At 38.7% G+C, this 22,805-nt stretch overlaps 1 protein-coding gene across 4 annotated transcripts in view; it reads right to left on the bottom strand.

Annotated features, from left to right (window-relative positions):
- Window positions 1-22,271, bottom strand: part of SMARCAD1 (SWI/SNF-related, matrix-associated actin-dependent regulator of chromatin, subfamily a, containing DEAD/H box 1) — a 97,062-nt gene extending 74,791 nt beyond the window's left edge. For 2 of the 4 annotated variants that reach the window (XM_066384952.1, XM_066384954.1), the window contains exons 1-3: window positions 21,820-22,007; window positions 21,307-21,545; window positions 11,657-11,834 (exon numbers count right to left, since the gene is read on the bottom strand). In XM_066384952.1, the coding sequence (XP_066241049.1) occupies window positions 11,657-11,834; window positions 21,307-21,496 (368 nt within the window). In that variant the 5' untranslated portion in view covers window positions 21,497-21,545; window positions 21,820-22,007. Of the gene's footprint in view, window positions 1-11,656; window positions 11,835-12,219; window positions 12,342-21,306; window positions 21,546-21,819; window positions 22,008-22,128 lie in introns of those variants that run through there. The other 2 variants (XM_066384953.1, XM_066384955.1) reach the window with 2 other exon arrangements.
- Window positions 22,272-22,805: the final 534 nt, after the last annotated feature.

The raw sequence follows: 22,805 nt of genomic DNA, 5'->3' as shown, positions 1-22,805 counted from the left end.
TGCTATTTGAAGAAATGGTTAATTCTAATTTCTGGCCTAAAGTAGGGATAGGACAAGTCTTGTGCCATAACTCTCAAAACAAGAGCCTGCCGGCCCTGGCGGTTGGCTCAGCGGTAGAGCGTCGGCCTGGCGTGCGGGGGACCCGGGTTCGATTCCCGGCCAGGGCACATAGGAGAAGCGCCCATTTGCTTCTTCACCCCCCCTTCCTCTCTGCCTCTCTCTTCCCCTCCCACAGCCAAGGCTCCATTGGAGCAAAGATGGCCCGGGCGCTGGGGATGGCTCCTTGGCCTCTGCCCCAGGCGCTAGAGTGGTTCTGGTCGCGGCAGAGCAACGCCCCGGAGGGGCAGAGCATCGCCCCCTGGTGGGCAGAGCGTCGCCCCTGGTGGGTGTGCCGGGTGGATCCCGGTCTGGCGCATGCGGGAGTCTGTCTGACTGTCTCTCCCCATTTCCAGCTTCAGAAAAATACAAAAAAACACACACCCACACACACACAAAAAACAAGAGCCTGCCTAAAGGGGCCCTCACTTGCTAAAACTGAGCAATAGGAGCACAATAATGAATAATGGTAATAATGAATGATAACCCACTGAACAAGTAAAATAACAACCTATGATTCAAGTTTCATATTTACTGTAATATATAAGTAAATAAATAGAAGAGAAAAATCATCCTTACAAAATACCAAATAAAGTACAAGATCTAGAATGTTCATTAGAATACCATCATTTTATAACCATCACTGTAATAATCTATTAAGGCAAGAATCACCAAATACATACCACAAATATTGAAAATTTGGTAGGGAATAGAATTATTACCTGGCTCAAAGTATCTTCCCATTGATAATCATTACAAAGGAGGAAAAGGCAGCTTTACAGGAGAACCCAACAGGTTTTTGAGTTGTTCAAGTTCACTTTATCAAAAATGGAACAAAGTGATATCAGTGTGCCTCCTAACATGACACATGGAGGACACAAATCATTGATATAGTATTCCTGCCACTTAACCTAAACTGAATCATGAAACATCAGGTGCATACAAATTGAGACATCCTAAAAAATGGCCTGTTATCCGCAAAGGCGAATACAGTAAGAAACAAAAGGCTGAGAAATGGTTTGATTAATGAGACAAATGTAGCAAATTTAATCCAATGCATAACATTGGGGAAAAAAGTTACCATAAAGTACAACTCAAAATATGGTCCAGGCCCTGGCCGGTTGGCTCGGTAGTAGAGCGTCGGCCTGGTGTGCGGAAGTCCCGGGTTCGATTCCCGGCCTGGACACACAGGAGAAGCGTGCATCTGCTTCTCCACCCCCCCCCCCTTCTTTCTCTCTGTCTCTCTCTTCCCCTCCCGCAGCCGAGGCTCCATTGGAGCAAGGATGGCCCGAGCGCTGGGGATGGCTCTGTGGCCTCTACCTCAGGCGCTAGAATGGCTCTGGTCGCAACAGAGTGACGCCCCAAATGGGCAGAGCATCACCCCCTGGTGGGCGTGCCGGGTGGATCCTGGTTGGGCGCATGCAGGAGTCTGTCTGACTGCCTCCCCGTTTCCAGCTTCAGAAAAAATACAAAAAAGAAAAAAAAAAAAAAAATGGTCCAAGGACTGATTGCTAGTCCTTGAACCAAGTTGTCTGTTATCTGTCTCTGACAAGAGAAGGAATTTACACCAGAGGTTAAGACAATGACAGAAGTCCCAGTTACGAATGAGATAGGTTTTGTAGGTTTGAAAAGGTAGAAATAAATACTATAAGACAAACATCTGTCTGAGTTGCATTTAACAGGTAAATGTACCTGTTCCAAACTACACACAAATTCAACTTAAGAACAAACCTACAGAACCCATCTTGTTTGTAACCGGAGGACAGCCTGTATAACAAACACATTGCTTAGTGTAGAAGATATATATATTTTTCATTACAAGACTTTCTTGGTGAAGGATCAGTACATTATTTACAAACCAGTACTTCTGAATAGAATTACTATAAAAGATATTACTAAGATTAAAGGATAAAATTTAAATATAGATTGTGCATTGGATAACAGTATTATACCCATGTTAAATGGTATTTCTGAATTTAAAATTGTATTTCTATAATGTAAGAGAATGACCTTGCTCTTGGGAGCTAAATGTCAATGTACTGGAGGCAAAAGGTTTAATAATAATTCTAATTTATAAAGGTGCTAAACAAATAAGAAAAAATGGGTGGATATTTTTTAAAAAGAAATGTAGGAGTTTATAATTTTTTAAAAACTTTTCTGTAAGTTTAAAACTTTTTCAAAATAAAAATATTTTAAACTTATATTGGGGGGGGCTAATATATTTATTTTGGAGATTAAACATGCAGAGTGAACGTTATTGCAGAGTGAATTCTAGGATAAAGGCATGTTCATCACAGCTTATATACAAGAATTTCATTGTAGGCTATCACTTAGGGTTTTCCAGGTTTTACCTTCTGGCTTGGTGTGAATAGACTATAGAGGGGCAGGAGTAGAAGCAGAACAAAAAAACAACAAAAAAAACCCCAAGAGAGTTGGCAACTTCAGATGCTGTTATCAGCATTGCAGAGGAGAGGCTGCCAAGATGGTGGAGTGCTGAAGGAGAAGCCAGTTTGTGCAGAGAGAAGGAAATGCAGGACAGAAGTGAATAAGGCTGGGGAAGACAAGATGGCGCTGGAGTAGGCGGATGTACCAACATCCACCTCCCAGAACTAAAGTGGATTACAAACTAATTTTAAGAACCATCATCTGGAAAAACCAACTTTGGACTAACCTAAGAGGACTCTTCAACCAAGGAACACTGAAGAAGCCACACCGAGACTGGTAGGAAAAGCGGAAACGTGGAGAGGGCTGCCCAGCTCCCCGGAGCAAACAGCAGCAGGGAGAGACTCGCATGGTGGGAAGTGAGTTTAGCAGAGAGGGGAGGGTCGTGAGTCCCAGGAACAAAGCCCCAGCCTGCAGCTCCAGAGCCCAGAAGAGGTGTATGGACAGTATTTAGCTGGAAACATGGCAGGATACTGTTTGTGAGAAAGAGACTGATTTCTCAGACCCAGGATTCTTCTTAAAGGGACTGCGCAGAACACCTCTCTCACAACCACTCACCCAGGGCTCCGGGGAGAAAGGAGAGTACCAGAGTAGCAGGAGGAGAGTGTAATCTAGGAGGCACAGGGAGAAACATTTTAGGAGACAGCCACCCTAACCCCTGGGACGAGACACTCCTCAAATCTGAAGTGAATATTTCCCCTGGAAACAGCAATACCAGCAAAGGGAAGCAGGACACCAGCCAAACAAGCTCTCCCACGGCACTCAGAGGAGTGTCGCTTAGAAGGAGGGAGCTTTCGGGACTACAGTAGTGAGTCTTAGGGTCTGAGCTGCAGCGCCCCCACCCACACGGCTGAGGGCTCGCTGGAGCATGGAAGCGCGGTTCTGTCGGCAAGGGCGGAAGCCACCACTGGGCCCAGGTGTGTGCTCAGTTTTGCCCGGCTGGGGAGGAGGGGGCGTGCAAAAGCGGTCAAGCCCAGCTACAGGCAGCCTGTAATCCAGCCTGTGGAGAGAAGGGCGGGAACCTCAGAAGGGGTGGAGACCAGCCCTTGAGCAAGGGCTCAGGAGCACAGCCTTGCCCCGCCCGCAGAACCCAGGCTTGTGGCTTGACTTGGGAGCTGGCTCCACACGCGGGGATGGAGCCAAAAACCCAGAACAGGCAGAGTCCCGATACTGAGCAAGGGCATGCAGTCCCGCCTGGCCTGTGGAGCCAAGGCTTGCAGCCATTCCACAAGCGGGCTCCTCCTGCAAGGGTGTGGCAAAAGCCGGGAAACAGGCAGAAACCTGCAGCTGAGCAAAGGTGCTCACCCCTGCCCTCAGGGCAGAGCATAATGACACCCACGGGGGCGGGGCAAAGGTCAAGGCCACCAAGGCTTGTACACCCAAGCACGTGATCACAGCCATTCCCGTGAAGGAGAGGCAGAAACTACAGCAACAGCCCCAGTGGGCAGGCACTGGTAACGCCTATACCCAAACATCCTAGGCAGCAACAGCAGAGGGGGTGGCAGGCCTGCAGAAAGACCATACCTAGGGAACAGACGCAACACCCAGTGGGCTCCAGTAGCCAAAACCTTCCTTTACACAGAGAAAATGAGAAGGCAAAGAAATGCAACACAAATAAATCAAGAGAAATCCCCAGAAAAGGACCTGAATGAATCAGATATAACCAAATTACCAGATACAGCATTTAAAATAACGATTGTTAGGATGCTCAAAGACATTAGAACAACAATAGATGGTCATTACGAACACCTAAATAAAGAGATAGCAAATATAAAAAAGGACATTGAAATAATAAAAAAGAATCAGTCAGAAATGACAAATACAATATCAGAAATGAAGAGCACAATGGAAGGAATTAAAAGCAGGATGGATGAAGCTGAGAATCGAATCAGGGAGTTAGAGGACATGATAAATAAAGGCATGGAAGCAGAGCAGAAAAAAGAGACTCAAAAAGTCTGAGGAAACTCTAAGAAAGCTCTGTGACAACATGAAGAGAAATAACATCCACATAATAGGGGTTCCTGAAGAAGAGAAAGAACAAGAGATAGAGACTTTGTTCAAGCATATCATAGCTTCCCTCAATTACGGCAGGAAAACATCTCTCATGTTCAAGAAGCACAGAGAACTCCATTAAAGAGAAACTCAAAGAAATCAACACCAAGACACATCATAATTAAAATACCAAAGCTAAGTGATTAAAGAGAAAATATTAAAAGCTGCTAGAGAAAAAAAGACTATCACCTACAAAGGAGCCTCCATAAGGATGACTTCCAACTTCTAAACAGAAACACTTGAGGCCAGAAGGGAATGGCAAGAAATATTCAAAGTAATGCAGAACAAGAGCCTACAACCAAGACTCCTTTATCTAGCAAGGCTATCATTTAAAATTGAAGGAGAAATAAAAAAAGCTTTCTAGACAAAAAAAAACTCAAGGAATTCACTACAACCAAACCAAGGCTGTAAGAAATGCTAAGGGGCCTGAACAGATCAAAGGAGAAAAAGAATATAGCAAAAGAGGAATACAGTTTTAAAGAATAAAATGGCAATAAACAATTACATATAAATAATAATCTTAAATGTAAATGGATTAAATGATCTGATCAAAAGACATAAGTTAGCTGCGTGGATAAGAAACAGGATCTATACATATGCTGTCTACAAGAGACACACCTTAAAACAAAAGATGCACATAGACTGAAGATAAAAGGATGGAAAAACATATTTCATGCAAATGGAAATGAAAAAAAAGCTTGGGTAGCAACACTTTTATCAGACAAAATGGACTTTAAAACAAAGACTATAGTTAGAGATAAAGAAGGTCACTACATAATGATAAAGGGAGCAATCCAATAGGAAGATATAACCATTATAAGTATCTACACAACTAATATAGGAGCACCTAAATATATAAAGCAGACTTTGATGGATTTAAATGGCGAGTTCAAGAGAAAAACTATAATAGTAGGGGATTTCAATACCCCACTAACATCACTAGATATATCCTCAAGAAAGGAAATTAACAAAGAAACAGCAGACTTAAAGGACATACTAGATCAACTCGATTTAATAGGTATCTTCAGAACCTTTCACCCTAAAACAGCAGAATATATATTCTTTTCAAGTGCTCATGGTACACTCTCTAGAATAGACCACATGTTAGGGCACAAAAGCGGTCTCAACAAATTTAAGAAGATTGAAATCATATTGAGCACTTTCTCCAATCACAATGGCATGGAACTAGAAATCAACCACAACAGAAAAACTGAAAAATACTCAAACACTTGGAAACTAAATAGCATGTTATTAAATAACAAATGGGTTAACAATGAGATCAAATAAGAAATTAAATAATTGCTAGAAACGAACGATAATGAGCATACATCAACTCAAAATTTATGGGACACAGCAAAAGCAGTCCTGAGAGGGAAGTTCATAGCCTTTACAGGCATACCTCAAGAAGCTAGAAAAAGCTCAAATAAACAACTTGACCCTACATCTAAAAGAACTAGAAAAAGAACAGCAGTAAAGCTCAGAGCTAGTAGAAAAAAGAAAATAATAAAGATCAGAGCAGAAATAAATTACATAGAGGCTAAAGAAATAATACAGAGAAATCAATGAAACCAGGAGCTGGTTCTTTGAAAAGGTAAACAAGTTCGATGAACCTTTAACCAAACTCACCAAGAAAAAAAGAGGACTCAAATAAATAAAATTAGAAATGGAATTGAGAAATAACAACTGACACAACAGAAATACAAAATATTGTAAGAAAACACTATGAAGAACTGTATGCCAAAAAACTCGACAACCTAGATGAAATGGACAAATTCCTTGAAACGTATAATCTTCCAAAAATTAATCTGGAAGAATCAGAAAACCTAAACAGACCAATTACAACAAATGAGATTGGCACAGTTATCAAAAAACTCCCAAAAAAGAAAAGTCCTGGGACTGATGGCTTCACAAGTGAATTCTACCAAATATTCAAAGAAGAACTAACTCCTATCTTTCTCAAGCTATTTCAAAAAATTCAAGAGGAAGGAAGACTTCCAAGCTCCTTTTATGAGGCAAGCATAATTCTGATTCCAAAACTAGGCAAAGACAACACAAAGAAAGAAAATTATAGGCCAATCTCCTTGATGAATTTAGATGCTAACATCTTCAACAAAATATTAGCAAGCCGGTTCCAGCAATATATGAAAAAAATCATACACCATGATCAAGTGGGATTTATTCTGGGGAGGCAAGGCTGGTACAATATTCACAAATCAATCAATGTGATTCATCACATAAACAAAAGAAAGAAGAAAAACCACATGATAAAATCTAGCACCCATTCATGATCAGGGAATACAGGGAACATACCTCAACATGATAAAGGCCATCTATGACAAATCAACAGCCAACATCATACTCAATGGGCAAAAATTAAAAGCAATCCCCTTAAGATCAGGAACAAGGCAGGGGTGCCCCCTTTCACCACTCTTATTCAACATAGTTCTGGAAGTCCTAGCCACAGCAATCAGACAAGAAAAAGAAATAAAAGGCATCCAAATTGGAAAAGAAGAAGTAAAACTATCATTATTTGCAGATGATATGATATTGTATATAGAAAACCCTAAAGTCGCGGTCAAAAAACTACTGGACCTGATAAATGAATTCAGCAAGGTGGCAGGATATAAAATTAATACTCAGAAATCAGAGGCATTTTTATACACTAACAATGAACTGTCAGAAAAGAGAAATTAAGGAAGCAATCCCCTTTACCATTGCAACCAAAAAAATAAAGTATCTAGGAATAAATTTAACCAGGGAGATTAAACACTTGTACTCAGAAAATTATAAAACATTGATAAAAGAAATCAGGGAAGATACAAACAAGTGGAAGCATATACTGTGCTCATGGTTAGGAAGAATAAACATCATTAAAATGTCTATATTACCCAAAGCAATTTATAAATTCAATGCAATACCGATTAAAATACCAATGACTTACTGTAAAGATACAGAACACATATTCCAAAAATTTATATGGAACCAAAAGAGAACACGAATAGCCTCAGCAATCTTAAAAAGGAAGAATAAAGTGGCAGGTATCACACTTCTGGATATCAAGTTATACTACAAGGCCATTGTACTCAAAACAGCTTGGTATTGACATAAGAACAGGCATATAGATCAATGGAACAGAACTGAGAACCCAGAAATAAACCCACACTTTTATGGACAACTGATATTTGACAAAGGAAGTAAGAGCATACAATGGAGTAAAGACAGCCTCTTCAACAAATGGTGTTGTGAAAATTGGACATCTACCTGTAAAAAAATGAACTGTGTTTTTCAACCAGTGTGCCACGGCACACTAGTGTGCTCTGAGACATGGTCAGGTGTGAGTATAAATACATTTAGAAACTACAGTATTAACTATATGTATAATATTTACTGTGTTAGAGGGTCATTTTGTGTCACTTTGGTACGTGGTGTACCCCAGGATTTTGTAAATGTAAAAAATGTTCCATGGCTCAAAAAAGGTTGAAAATCACTGAACTAGACCACCAACTTACACCATTCACAAGAATAAACTCAAAATGGATAAAAGACTTAAATGTAAGCCATTAAACCATAAGCATCTTAGAAGAAAACATAAGCAGTAAGCTCTCTGACATCTTTCACAGCAATATATAAATATTTGCAGATTTATCTCCACAGGCAAGTGAAATAAAAGACAGGATAAACAAATGGGACTTTATCAAACTAAAAAGCTTCTGCACAGCTAAAGACAATAAGAACAGAATAAAAGGACAAACTACACAATGGGAGAATATATTTGACAATGCATCTGATAAGGAGTTAATAACCAAAATTTATAAATAACTTGTAAAACTTAATACCAGGAAGCAAACAATCCAATCCAAAAATGGGCAAAAGAAATGAATAGACACTTCTCCAAAGAGGACATACAGATGGCCAACAGGCATATGAAAAAATGCTCAACATCACTAATCCTTAGAGAAATGCAAATTAAAACCACAATGAAATATCATCTCACACCAGTCAGATTGGCGCTCATCAACAAAACAACACAGAATAAGTGCTGGCGAGGATGTGGAGAAAAGGGAACCTCCTGCACTGCTGGTGGGAATGCAGACTGGTGCAGCCACTGTGGAAAACAGTATGGAGATTCCTCAAGAAATTAAAAATCGAACTGCCTTTTGACCCAGCTATACCACTGTTAGGAATATACCCCAAGAACACCATAGCACTGTTTGAAAAGAAGAAATGCACCCCCAGGTTTATGGCAGCATTGTTCACAATAGCAAACATCTGGAAATAGCCCAAGTGTCCATCAGTGGACGAGTGGATTAAAAAGCTTTGGTACATATATACTATGGAACACTACTCAGCCATAAGAAATGATGACATAGGATCATTTACAACAACATGGATGGACCTTGATAACATTATACTGAGCAAAATAAGTAAATCAGAAGAAACTAAGAACTATATGATTCCATACATAGGTGGGACATAAAAATGAGACTCAGAGACATGGAGAAGAGTGTGGGGGTTACAGGGTGGGGGAGAGGAGAGGGGTGGGGTTGGGGGAGGGGAGGGGCACAAAGAAAATCAGTTAGAAGGTGACGGAAGACAATTGGACTTTGGGCAATAGGAATGCAGCATAATCAAATGTCAAAATTACCTAGAGATGTTTTCTCTGAACATATGTACCCTGATTTATCAATGTCACCCCATTAAAATTAATCAAAAAAAAAAAAAAAGAATTTCATTGTAGGAGGAAATCCTCATCTTATCAGCAGTGGACAGTCTCAATCTCTTGCTCTTCTTTTTTTAATTTTTTTTTTTTTTTAAATAAATTTTTATTAATGGTAATGGGATGACATTAATAAATCAGGGTACATATATTCAAAGAAAACATGTCTAGGTTATTTTGTCATTAAATTATGTTGCATACCCCTCGCCCAAAGTCAGATTGTCCTTCGCCACCCTCTATCTAGTTCTCTGTGCCCCTCCCCCTCCCCCTAACTCTCCCCCTGTCCTCCCTCCCCCCACCCCTGGTAACCACCACACTCTTGTCCATGTCTCTTAGTCTCATTTTTATGTTCCACCAATGTATGGAATCATGTAGTTCTTGTTTTTTTCTGATTTACTTATTTCACTCCTTATAATGTTATCAAGATCCCACCATTTTGCTGTAAATGATCTGATGTCATCATTTCTTATGGCTGAGTAGTATTCCATAGTGTATATGTGCCACATCTTCTTTATCCAGTCTTCTATTGAAGGGCTTTTTGGTTGTTTCCATGTCTTGGCCACTGTGAACAGTGCTGCAATGAACATGGGGCTACATGTGTCTTCACGTATCAATGTTTCTGAGTTTTGGGGGGTATATACCCAGTAGAGGGATTGCTGGGTCATAAGGTAGTTCTATTTGCAGTTTTTTGAGGAACCACCATACTTTCCTCCATAATGGTTGTACTACCTTACAGTCCCACCAACAGTGAATGAGGGTTCCTTTTTCTCCACAGCCTCACCAACATTTGCTATTACCCGTCTTGTTGATCATAGCTAATCTAACAGGTGTGAGGTGGTATCTCATTGTAGTTTTGATTTGCATTTCCCTAATAACTAATGAAGCTGATCTTGCTCTTCTTGTAACTTTTCTTCACTTAGCTTCTGATCATATACCCTTTAGTTTTTTCTGTACCTCAATGATTCTTCCTTCTTAGAAACTCCACAAGTTTCTTCTCACCTCCTGGTTCTGAAAAGCTGAGTTCCCCAGTCCTAAGTCCTTCAAGCAAGAAATCTCTTTTCCGGCTGTATTATTTTCTTTGGCGATTTTATCTAATTATATGGCTTTAAATATCAAATCTGTATTCTGACAACTCCTAAAATTAGGTATGTAACCTAGTTCCCTCCCCAGATCTTCAAATGTCACATTCAATTGCGAATCTGACATTTCCGCTTACGTCTAAGAGTCTTCTCAATCACGGCATATTCAAGACTAAATTCTTCCTTCCAATGACGTTTCCCCACTATACCCGTTTTTGTATCTCAATTAATGGTAACCCCATCCTTCGAGTTGTGCAGGCCAAAAATCTTCTGGTCATCTTTGACTTCATTCTCACCCACCCCACGTGAAACCCATCATAAATTCTCTCTGCTATACCTTTAAAGTATGTGCAGATTGTCACCACTTTTCATCATTTCCACAAGTACTAGCCTAGTCTAAACCTCCATCATTTCTTACGGGGGTTAATTAAAACAATAGTCATGCTTCTACTACTACTCCCCTACAGCCCTGAAGACCTTTTCAACATGTAAGTAGATAACTGTGCTCCTCTGCTTAATTGGCTTCCCAACTCATTCAGAATAAAAGCCAGTAGCCTATGGACTTAACATGATTAAGCCTTTCCTCCTCCCCACTTGTTACCTCATATCCTCAGAACCTTCACTCTGTGTCATTTGTGCTCACTTTTCTCCAAAATGCCAGGCATAAAATCACTTCAGGGTCATTGAACCCACCGTTCTCAATACATCTTCCGCCCCTCTTACCACATGGTCACATTTTTATCCCCTTCGCTCAATTACTGTCTTCTCAATAAAGCCTTCATTAACCGTACTTTTAAGAAACCATGCATCTACCCCGGTCCTGAACTCTGTATTTCCATTTTGCCCACAGTATCTATTATTTGTCAGAGTATTTTTTATATTTACTATCTTTCTCCCTAACTACCACAGAAACTCCATTCCACCTCACAGAATGGGCCCAAAAAATGTTAAAATGACTTACTTGACTCTGGGGCTCTATAACAAATCATAAAACAATTATAAATGAACAAATGTCTTTAAAATAATACTTATATCTATGGAGAGCTTAAAAAAAATAAAATATTTGCTCTTACTAAAAATCACTGTTACCCAGAAACACACACACATCCAACCACCCCCACACACAAATTCTCTACAGTTCTAAGTTAGGAAAAAAATAACCAAAATGTAGTAGGAAAAAGGAAAAAAAAAGAAAATATTTAAAATTAAGTAACTTTTTCTCAAAAACTTCTTACTTATGCAAATATAATGAAGCGATTAAGTTGCTTACACTATAATTACTGTGTCTTTGTTGAATTTCGTTTCTTGAACTGTATTAGAGCAGTCTGGAGAAACAACATCTTCACTATCAGAAGATAAATCAATATACTGTATTCCTCCTTGATTCTTGAAAGATGATATACTTGGTTTTCTTTCATTTACTGTAGTTTCTGGAACACTGGAATCTTCTGCAAAAGAAAAAAAAGAAAGGCATTTTGAGCAACTTGAAAATAAAACAAACTTGTTTTTGTTAATCAGAATCATGAGCTAAATATTTTTAACTTCAGTGTTTTCACTCAAAAAAACAAAAATCTCCAACATTTAAAAAAAATTATTAGTCAACTAGAGCTGGTGTTAAATTATTTTCTATTTCACTGATTATTTATTAGCAAGACCCAACGGAAAACCACAAAAACTGAGGTTTGTGCTTTATATTCCAATCCTGTTCTCTCTGTGTTTATTTCCCAGTCCAGTTCTTACCCAAGAGAACATGGACACTAGCGCCCAAAGACTTGAATTTCCATCCTGTCTCTTTGACAAGCTACTTAATCCCTTAAGCCTCAGTGTCCTCACCTGTAAAAGAGAGACGCTTAATAATCAGAGGGCTGCCCTGGGTGGGTAGCTCAGTTGGTTAGAGAGTTGTCCCGTTATGCCAAGTTTGCAGGTTCGATCCCCGGTCAGTGCACACACAAGAATCAACCAATGAATGCATAAATAAGTGGAACAACAAAATGATGTTTCTCTCTCTCCCTTCCTCTCTAAAAATCAATCAATAAAAAAATAATAAGCACATGGCTAATTTACATATAAAATCAGATGATATATCTTAAGCATTTAGTTCAGTACTGTTCGTTACATAGCCAATATCGAATAAACATTGTCTTATATAATGGTGGTGTTATTGGTTGAATATTGTTCCCTCCAAAATTCCTATGTTGAAGTTCCAAACCTCAGTACCTCAGAATGTAATGTATTTGGAAATAGGGCCTTCAAAGAGGTGACAGAATTAAAATGAGGGTGTTAGGGTGGGGCCCTAATCCAATATAATTGATGTCCTTATTAAGAGATAGACACTAAAGATGTACTTGCATGGAGAAAAGGCCATGAGGTCACAGCAAGAAGGTGGCCATCTGCAAGACAAAGAGAAAGGCCTCAAAAGAAGCCAAATCTGCCAACACTTTGACCTTGGGCTTCTCGCTTCCAGACCTGTAGGAAAATAGATGTCTACTGTTTAAGATGTCACCCAGCCTGTGACATTTTGTTATGGCAGCCCTCACAAACTAAAAAAGCTGGCATCATCTGTCTGTCTAAAACAGATGAGTAAAAATATTCTACCCAAGTCTCCTCTCTCCAAGGGCTGAGATCCAAAATTATTTTCCTTTTGCCCAGCAAAACCACTCTCCCTTTTTGAGGAAGAGCTCAGATTTAAGGAATTCATATAAAGTAAGAGTAATAGTTCCTTGGTCTATTAAATATATTTTCAAAAGCAATAACCAGATAACTCTAGTTCAAAGGTTTTGATTTAATAAACAATAGCTACCATTACTTACTTTCTAGGTAATTTCAAGTTCTCAAGTGAGACTTTTTATTTTAGAGAGGGAAGGAGGAGTGGGGAGGGAGGAGGAAGGGGAGGAGGAGGAGGGAGAGGGAGGGGGAGAGGGAGAGGGAGGGGAAGGGGGAGAGGGAAGGGTGGGGAAGGGAGAGGGAGGGGAAGGAAGAGGGAAGGGAAGGGGGAGAGGGAGAGGCAAGGAGGGAGGGGGAAAGGAAAGGAGGGATGGGAGGAGGGAGGAGAGAGAGATTGGATTTGCTGTTCCACTTATTTATGCATTTCATTGGTTGATACTTGCATGTGCGGCACTGAACATGCAACCTTGGCTTATCAAAATGATGCTCTAACCAACTCAGCTACCAGGCAGGGTCAAGTGAAATATTTTTAATCCTCACAATAACCCCTAAGGCACATATTATACCACCATTGTATAGATAAAACTAGGTTGAGAGAAAGCAACTTGTTCAGTCATACAAAAGAAAGCAGATCTGACATCCAAGCCCAGGCCTAAATCCTTGTATTAATACTCCTGGCCTCCCTGGAGGGCACTAAACCCTAACATCTTTACTTATTATAATTAAAAAGAACAGTTTTATAAATATTGAGTGTGCCCTAGGTTAAGAATTCTGCATCAGAATAAATTCTAGCTAGGTTAAACTGCCATAAATATCAAGATATTCATAAATTCTGATAATTATGTAAAGTAATAAAATTACAGTCTAACTCCTGCAAAATAACTATAAATGGGTTCTCCTTTCACAAGGTGTTCCTAGTATATCATAAATCATACATAAAACCAAAAATTTAGGTCTTTAACGTATCAAAAACTTGACCTAAAGCTAATACATATTACCTGAATACCTCAATGATATTGTCCTGCTTTCTTATACATATTTTAAAAAGGCTTATGGCAAAATGATCTGGATTGTCTATTTTTCAAAAAGCCTCTTTACATAAAATGAGGAATGGAATAATCTTTTCAAGCCTAGTCATTTAAAACAGTGGTCCCCAACCTTTTTTGGGCCACGAACTGGTTTAATGTCATAAAATATTTTCACGGATGGGCCTTTAGGGTGGGACCAATAAATGTATCACGTGACCAAGACAAGCGTCAAGAGTGAGTCTTAGACAGATGTAATGGAGGGAATCTGGTCATTTTTAAAAAATGAAACATCGTTCAGACTTAAAAACAAATAAAACGGAAATAATGTAAGTTATTTATTCTTTCTCTGCGGACTGGTACCAAATGGCCCATGGACCGGTACCGGTCCACAGCCCGGGGGTTGGGGACCACTGATTTAAAGGCCCCTAAGTGCCTGGAGGGATGGGGGGGGCGTGTCTAAAAATATCTATAGTATTAGGAAAACTAGAGCTTCTTGACCTTGATTATATATTCATCTTTTCTTTTACTTTCTCCCTTTCTTTTATAGATAATAATACAAAATATATTAAAACGTAGCATTTTTTAAAAACGTTTAATATGCTTCCTTAATATATAACATAAAGATAAAGGAAAAGTAGCTTACTGAATTTTTACTGATTATATTCAGTAAAATATATAAAAATATATTAAACATGTTTACTGCACTAACCCAAGTGGCATTCAAAGGAAGTGACTTAACAGAGAAAGTGGTTTGATAACATAAGGGATGAGGAGAGATTATAATACAATAGCATTTCTCAAGCTCAGGATCCTGTTGCCCTCTTAAAAGATGAAGGTCTCTATCCTGGTTAGTGTCATTCCAGTATGTTAAGGTTGTGGGTTCAAGCCCCAATCAGGACTCATACAAGAATCAACCAATGAATGCATAACTAGATGGAACAACACATCAATGTTTCCTTCTCTCTCCTCCTTCCGCTCTCTAAAATAAATAAATAAATAAATAAATACACTTGAAGGCCTCAATGACTTTTTGTTTGTTGTTTCTATGATATCACATTAGAGAATAGAAACAGAAAATATTTAGACATTTATTTACCAAACAAACTCTTTACATGTTAACAAATGTTCTAGTGAAACCTATACCCTCTTCCCACCCCCATCTCCCACCACATTTAGTGAGGAAAGCAGTATCCATTTACATTTGTGGAAAATCTCTGGTTTAATAGAAGAATGCTAGATTCTCTTAGCTGTTTCAGCAATGAATCAATCTATTGTAGTATACTGTTTTTGTTTAGGTTTATGAAAAAAAAATCATGTCTCACAGTTACATATTAGGTAAAGAAAAAGTATTTTCATAGCCTTTTTACATTATCAAGGATGTTCCTCTTTGATACTAAACCCAAATATGTCAGGTGGTAGTGTTTTAAAGGTTAATTACAATTTGGAATGGGAAACTAGATGAATAAACTTTTGCACTGTTATATAAACCCGCTGGTCTATCTTATATGTTAACAGATCTTTAACCCATACATTATCTTTTAATATTGTGTGCATTGGTCATTTGGAAAATATTGGTCCACTTCCTCCCTGATTAATGCAATCTGCCAAATGTTGACATATTTCATGGTATTTTATAAAAAAAAGAAATGCATCTCTAAATATCTGGATATTACCAAACTCACAGTTGTGGATACTAGTTCCCCAAAATCCAAACTTTACTTTGAAAACTAGAATTCTATCACTAGCTATAAATACTGTCATTTGTCTTCCTTTGATATAGCTGTTCATTTTTGAGAAAATGTCTACTAAATACCGAAGTCTGCATAACTACAGTATGTTGGTCAATCATCCTTTCAAGTAAAAAAGGTGTCTGTCAAAAAAATGACAAGTTCAGCTGACAACTCAAAGCAATCACTCAAGTCCTTCCCCTGGAAATAACCACTGTATTTCAGAATGCAGCCAAGGATAGTTCACATTGTTTCACAAAATATTATAAGAGTGCAAACTGATAAACTGAGTTTACTAAAATTAACAAATTTTACTGCTTTATCAAGAACATTTTTAAGTGAAACTGGCATTCAAAATTTTTTTAAAAATACAATGACTATAGAACAGTTTGGAGTCTTGGCCTTGATTCCTGCTCTTCCTGCTCGGTTGCGAGCATGGCCCCAGATGGGGGTTGCCGGCAGGACTCCGGGCAGGGCACAAGCCGGAGTCTGTCTTGCTATCTCCCCTCCTCTCACTCGGAAAAGAAGAAATAAATAAATAATCAGTTTTCCAAAACAGTCAATAATCTAGAATTAGAATACTGCTGAATGCTTAAATTTGTCTGCAGTATTTTTGGAAGTAAGCAACAGCAGAAATTAAGATATTCCTGATACAGTGATACTTTTTGACCCAAAGCAAACCAGCATTTTTAAACAGCAGCACAAGAACACAAGGAAACAAAAATAAATAAATAAATAAATAAATAAATAAATAAATAAATGAAGGAAGGTGAAAAGAAAAAAACAATTATGAAAATATTTGATATTATTCAATTCTGAAACTTGCTATTTTTTTATTAGAACAGTTCAGCACTAACCCTTTTCCAAGTACTGATTTTCAACTAACACTAGCAGACATTAAGAAGCCAGAATGACTATATAAAGATGTACCGATGATTCATATTTTGTTAAAAGACTGAGTATCATCCAGTGGTTATAGAAACATGACACTAAAATGATATATTCTGTATTATCAACAGATCAAATCCATTTTACTGTCTGCAGGGATTCAGAGAACACTTAGGCAAAGGAAGTGAAGTTCAAAACCGCTGAGGTACCCAAAATCATATAATCTGGAAATCTTTTTGATAATTAATTTTAAATTTTTATCTCACTTATTAACACCTATTACTTTCATCAGGACAATCACAAGAAATAGCAACCACTTTAGAAGATATTTATGTCACCATCAAGAAAAGAAATTCATCAAGCATATACTAAAACTTTTTTCATTCCAATCTCAAAAGAACCTACAAACCTATCTATTTTTATTTCCTTCACTCCCCTCTCCATCCCAGGTAAAAGGTCTCTATAAATCAACAATTCCGACACATTTTTTCTTGACACTGCTTCCCTGTCAAGCTGTTTCTTTTCCTCTTAAAGAGTAGTCATCTCTCTACCTTTCTACTGAAACAAAGGTCAACAACAATTTAATTTCCAAGAAAAGTGGCCCCTGAGCTGTCCCTATTCAACCTGACTTCTCCACATTTGACACTGTTCACTACACACCAACCTGCAAACTCTTCTTTCTTTGGCTTCCAGGATACAAGGACAATTCTAGCCACCCATTACATCCGTCATTTGTTTCCCTTCCTCTGATCATCATTAAATGTTGATGTTCCTTACTGTACACTTTGCTAGGGATGTTTTTAGTTAACTACCAGGATAATGATTCTAAAGTTGATTTCTCAGGATCCAAACTCTGATGTACAACCTTCTATTACACCTCGTTACTAAATGAGAAGTTAACTCAAACTCAACATGTTTTAGTATCATCCTCCTAAATGTAATAATTCAGTTGACAGTGCCAGTCATCCAGCTGTCTAAGCAAGAAAGATTCATCTTTAAACTTCACCAAACGCCACAAAATACATGTCATATAAAACTTCCCTAAACTGCTCTGTCATCCCTACTGTCATTTCCCTACATTTAGACTTCAAATGAACAGCTGCATTATCTTCTCATATTGAAATGTTCTAATTTATACCAAAATCCAATCTCTCCTGTACAACATATGAAGCCCTTAAAAATCTAGCAGTTTATATTTCTCTTTTCAGCTTCACTTATATTGCCCTAAACCTCCTCTTTCATAGATTACTTCCCCTTCCCATAAACACAGCACAGACTTCAAGACAACATATATTTTCATTCCTTGTTCAACAAATAAAGTGATTCACTGGTTCGTTTTCAACTCAAAGTCATCTCTTTGTGACTCTTCTGGATCCTCCCAGGAAGAATGAATGATCATTTCTGAATTGGATTGTGATGCTACACTGCTTATACCTTCCCCTGTGAGTTACCACATTGTATTATTCTGGCTCTATATATTATATGTCCTTTCCCATGCTCCTTTAGGGTCAGTCTAATAAGAGAGACACAAATATAAAATGTAATATTAGGTAGTGATAAATATATATAGATTAAAGCTGGGAGTGGAAAGGAGTTGTTACTTCAAAGAGAGTGATCAAGGGAAGGCCTTCTAAAAAGTGTACCATTTCACTAAGCCCTGAGGAAATGAGACAGCTGAGAGTCCTATGCAAATATCAGCAGGGCCTGGGAAGCAGAGGGAAAGACTGGGCTGTGCTTAGCATTTTCAAGAAACCGATGTGGCTGTATTCCATTAACAGAAGGAGAGTGGTAAGAAATAAAATCTTAATTCAAATTAGAGAAATAACAGGATTAGCTAAAAAAAAAAAAGTGATCACAGATAATTTTGAAAATTTTTCATCCTAAAAGCTGCTCTAGACCCTAACCTCTACTGTAAATAAGCAATTATAACAGAATTTCCCCAATGGCAGAGTATAAAGTTACCATATGATAATAAAAGAACTAAGGTAAATATTCATATCCCACTGATAAGTTTCCAATCTCACATCCAGTCCTGATCTGAAACCTCACTTGGTATCTTATCCTCTCTTAAAGCCCAAAGCCCATACACTTAATTCCACATCTGCACCCCCCACGCTCAGGTGCCTTTGTCAACTAGTTTGGGGCAAGACCTTTGACTCTTACTGAACTTTTAAAGGCATGCCCAAAGGCTTACAACAGGTACTTCATATCTATTTTAATGTATAAATTTACCATTTTTTTCAATTATCTAAACTAAAAATTTTATTATCATTTTATCTCATCTCTACAACCAAGCTAGTTTTAAATTCTTGCCCTTTCTTACTTTGAAAACTCACATTTCCTCCTTCTCCATTTTTACTGTCATCATTAAGTTTGGATTATAAGTTTCCTAAATAATTTCTCTCTCTTTAAATCCTACCCTCTAAAATATACAATACTCACAACCACTAGACTGACTTTTTTACCAAACAACTTTCTTTTATCATTTTACCCTTTTACCTGAAAAGCTTGAATGGATCCCTATTATCTATAATGTAAAAACCTAGCTGTAGTCCTCAAGATTCTTCAAAATTCACAATGCCATTTATAATAATCTCTTCTTGGAGCAAAGCTATTGCTAACAGGATGAATTCTCACCATTCTAAGAACAAACTTAATGTTCATATTTTCTAATGTCATCAAGACTGACCATGTGATTCCTAAAGGTAATCTCAGCTTCTAAATTTACAATTGCTTCTCAGCCTTTTGGCTAATATCAAGTGTGGTATCTAAGAGAAATTTATGTACCATAAAAAGTCCCCACAAAAAGCAGTGAAGTCACCTGACCAGTGGTAACACAGTGGATAGAGTGTAGCCCTGTAATGTTGAGGTCCCAGGTTTGAAACCCTGTGGTCACTGGGTTAAGCGCATGCTCACCCAGCTTGAGTGCGGGATCGCCATGGTTGCTGGCTCCAGCCTAAAGTCTCTGGCTTAAACAAGGAGTTCCCCGGTCAAGGCATGTACAAGAAGCAATCAATGAAAACTAAAGTGACATTCTATGATATGATGCATCTCATTTCTTCCTTACTGCCTGCCCGTCTCCCCACCCCCACTCTCATAAAAAAAGAGTGAAGTCTCCTCAGACAGAAAAAAAAGCAAAGCAGAAAAGCATCTTCTAATTAGAAAAGACAATTAAGAGTTTTACATTACTAATATTGATAACTATAACATTCTGTTGAGTTTGTTTATAAAGTGCTTTTATTTCTATATATCAAAAAATTGTGATCTTAGATTTTAAGTTACTTGTCCTATGTTCCATTTAACTAGAATGATAAACAGAGGCTTCTAAAGACTCAAAACCCCATGCCTACAACCCTCTCTGACCTAACTACATAAGAAACAGATTGTATTTACTGTTAAAATAGTAAAGTACCTGGCTATTTAGACATTAACTGTAGCATATTATGCAAATCAAAATGTCTGTTGAAAGAATAATCACAGGGATAGCTCTCCTTAGCTTCAAATCCTTCAGTGCTTCCCCACAGAATTCAGGCAAGTTTAAAATTCTTTAGATAAACAAAGCCTTTCAAAATCCGACTCATAATTACTACTTAATCCAACCAACCAAATCATTCAACTGTGTTCCATTTATAGTAAAGTATTTAAAAATGTTATTTCAATAACTTCCAGGGACTCTGCCATCAGTTACATTTAAATAGAAGAGTAGCAAACAAAATAGCAATACCAAGGGTAAGACATATATACTACTAATCTTGTCAGAGCCACATTAATTTAAAAGCTGCTTGTGAAACACTGACATTTGCATTAAAAAGGGTCTTGTTAGAATAAACATTAACAGGAAACTTCGGTCCTTTTCACACTCAAAAATTAAATTGCTTGAATTTGAGTTCTGGTTCTACCAATTTCTCAACAATTTAACCTCTCTGGGTTTTACTTCTGCAAAATGAAGATAATTTCTCATCACACTGTTGTGCCAATTAAATGAGAATGAGAGGCACTAAGCTCTATGCATAAACATAGTGAGGATTCAAATATATTCTAATTTTAACTGTCCAAAAAGCAGATTAAAATGGAAATGCTCATTTTGAGCTTCTTCTCAAACCCTATTGATCCTGACAACTTGCTGGTTAAAAATGTTCATTCACCAGGAAGAATATCATTATTATTCTGCATTCTGGGGATCTCCAGGAACTCAAACAGTGTCAAAATCTGATTGTGATTTGATCTTCTCTTGTTTATAGTGGTTGTCTTCAGGCACCTTGAATAGCTCATGGCAGGTGATTACTAGTTTCTGGAGAAGTACTGGCATCAGTGTAAATGTCTGGCCAAATAACTGGGTCATTCACAGGACTGACCTAAAGATGACCTAAATTCTGATTTCAACTTCCATCACAGGCTCATATTCCAAGAACCCAATAAAAGTGAAGCAGTTATGGACGGACACTCCGTTGCAGGTACATGGTGCCTATGGCAGTCCCCAAAATGGATTTAAAAGGGCATGGTGGAAGACAATGCATTAATGTGTATAACATTAATACAAATCGGAACCTCTTCTGCCTTTCGTCTTTGAAAAATCTCTTGATGTCCCATCAATCTGCAACATTTTAACTCACCTGTTTTTTCAGTTATATCTGAATCAGGGGTGCCTGCCCTGCTAACTTCCCCTTCAGCATTCTCCTCTTCAGCACTAAGAGAAATTGGTGAAGAAGGGCCAGGCTGGGAGGGTTGAGGGGTGGCTTCGGGAGCTTCCTCAATCTTACTCCTTTTTTCAAAGCGAAAACGATCCAGGTTGAAAAGATTCATATTGGTAGAAACCACCACCCTGTGGGATTGGGGGTTTTAAGTGAACTATCTGCAGGGAGAAAATAAAAAGAGGCCATGAAAACAATATAAATGTACAAAGCCAGAGCAGTTCATTCCCAAGGCAATTATGAGACCGCAAATGTGCCAGTGGCTCAAGATGACTATAATGGCTGCGCTTCATTGTTAGGCCACAACGATCAAAATGTGGACAAAGGTATCTCTTTTAAAAATCTTTCCATTGCTCCTTTTCACTCCCCTTCCCCCACCCCCCACACCCCTCCTTCCTCAAAGCACAAGCTGACCCTCGTGCCACCTCCTCTTACCCCAGCACGCGCGGGCACGTTCCCCACTTCTAACCCTCCTGGGTGCCGCGCGCCCGCCCACAGTGAGAGGCTCCCTGCACTACGGTGCTCCCTGCCTGGAGAAAGGACGTGCCGGGACCCGCGCCTCGACACTGCGGGGACACAAAGGGGCCAAGGAAGGGGAGCGGCGGAGGCCGTGCTGGCGGGCACCCGCCCGGAAGTTGACGCGGCGCAATCCCAGCTGAGAGGAAGCTGATAGGATCAAGAAAACACAAGGGAAGGTTCAGAGGTGGAGAAGGTGGCGCGGCATCTCTTTTAACGCTCACTCACTCGCTTACTCCCTTTCTTCCTTCGGCACTTATAGTCTTGCAGTCTCTGTGCGATGTAACAAAGGTTGAAAAGAAAAAAAAAAAAAAAGATTCTGGCGTGGGGCGACGGGAGCCGGGTGGGGACCCTCCAAAATAGCACGGAGAAATCCACCCAGCGCGTAGTGATGACGCAATACGCAACCTAGCCTTTTTTTTCCCTTCCCTAGCGACGCGGGAGAGGAAAATGGCTAGGCGCGCGCTGTTGTCATGGTAACTCGTACTCGCCTGTCTGCCTCGGCAGAGGGTGTAAGGCCTGTTTCTGTAGGTTAGCTAGAGAGCTGTTAAATAGAACAATAATAGCACGATAACCATAAATAAGCATAACAATAATATATAATGTTTCAAATGTTATAATCTATATTTTAGGTAACATATAGATAGTATAATAACAACATTGTGCTAAATGCTTTTTGTTTATAATCTAAAAGCGCCTCTTTTTACCAAATAAGGAAACTGAGGCCTGTAGATGTAAGTAGCTAATTAGAAAGAAGTTTAAAAAGCCGGATATGATGAGTTTCAAAGTATACAAACTGCCTCCTCACTGTTGGCTGGATTGTTCTTGGAGTGGAAAATGACAATTAATTTACCTATCTTGATGGAAATATTACCTTAAGAATATTTACTCCCATTGTTCTTACA

The sequence above is a fragment of the Saccopteryx leptura genome, chromosome 5 (assembly GCF_036850995.1).
Source record: "Saccopteryx leptura isolate mSacLep1 chromosome 5, mSacLep1_pri_phased_curated, whole genome shotgun sequence".
Classification (NCBI taxonomy): Eukaryota; Metazoa; Chordata; class Mammalia; order Chiroptera; family Emballonuridae; genus Saccopteryx; species Saccopteryx leptura.
This window is presented reverse-complemented; position numbering and strand designations above follow the sequence as displayed.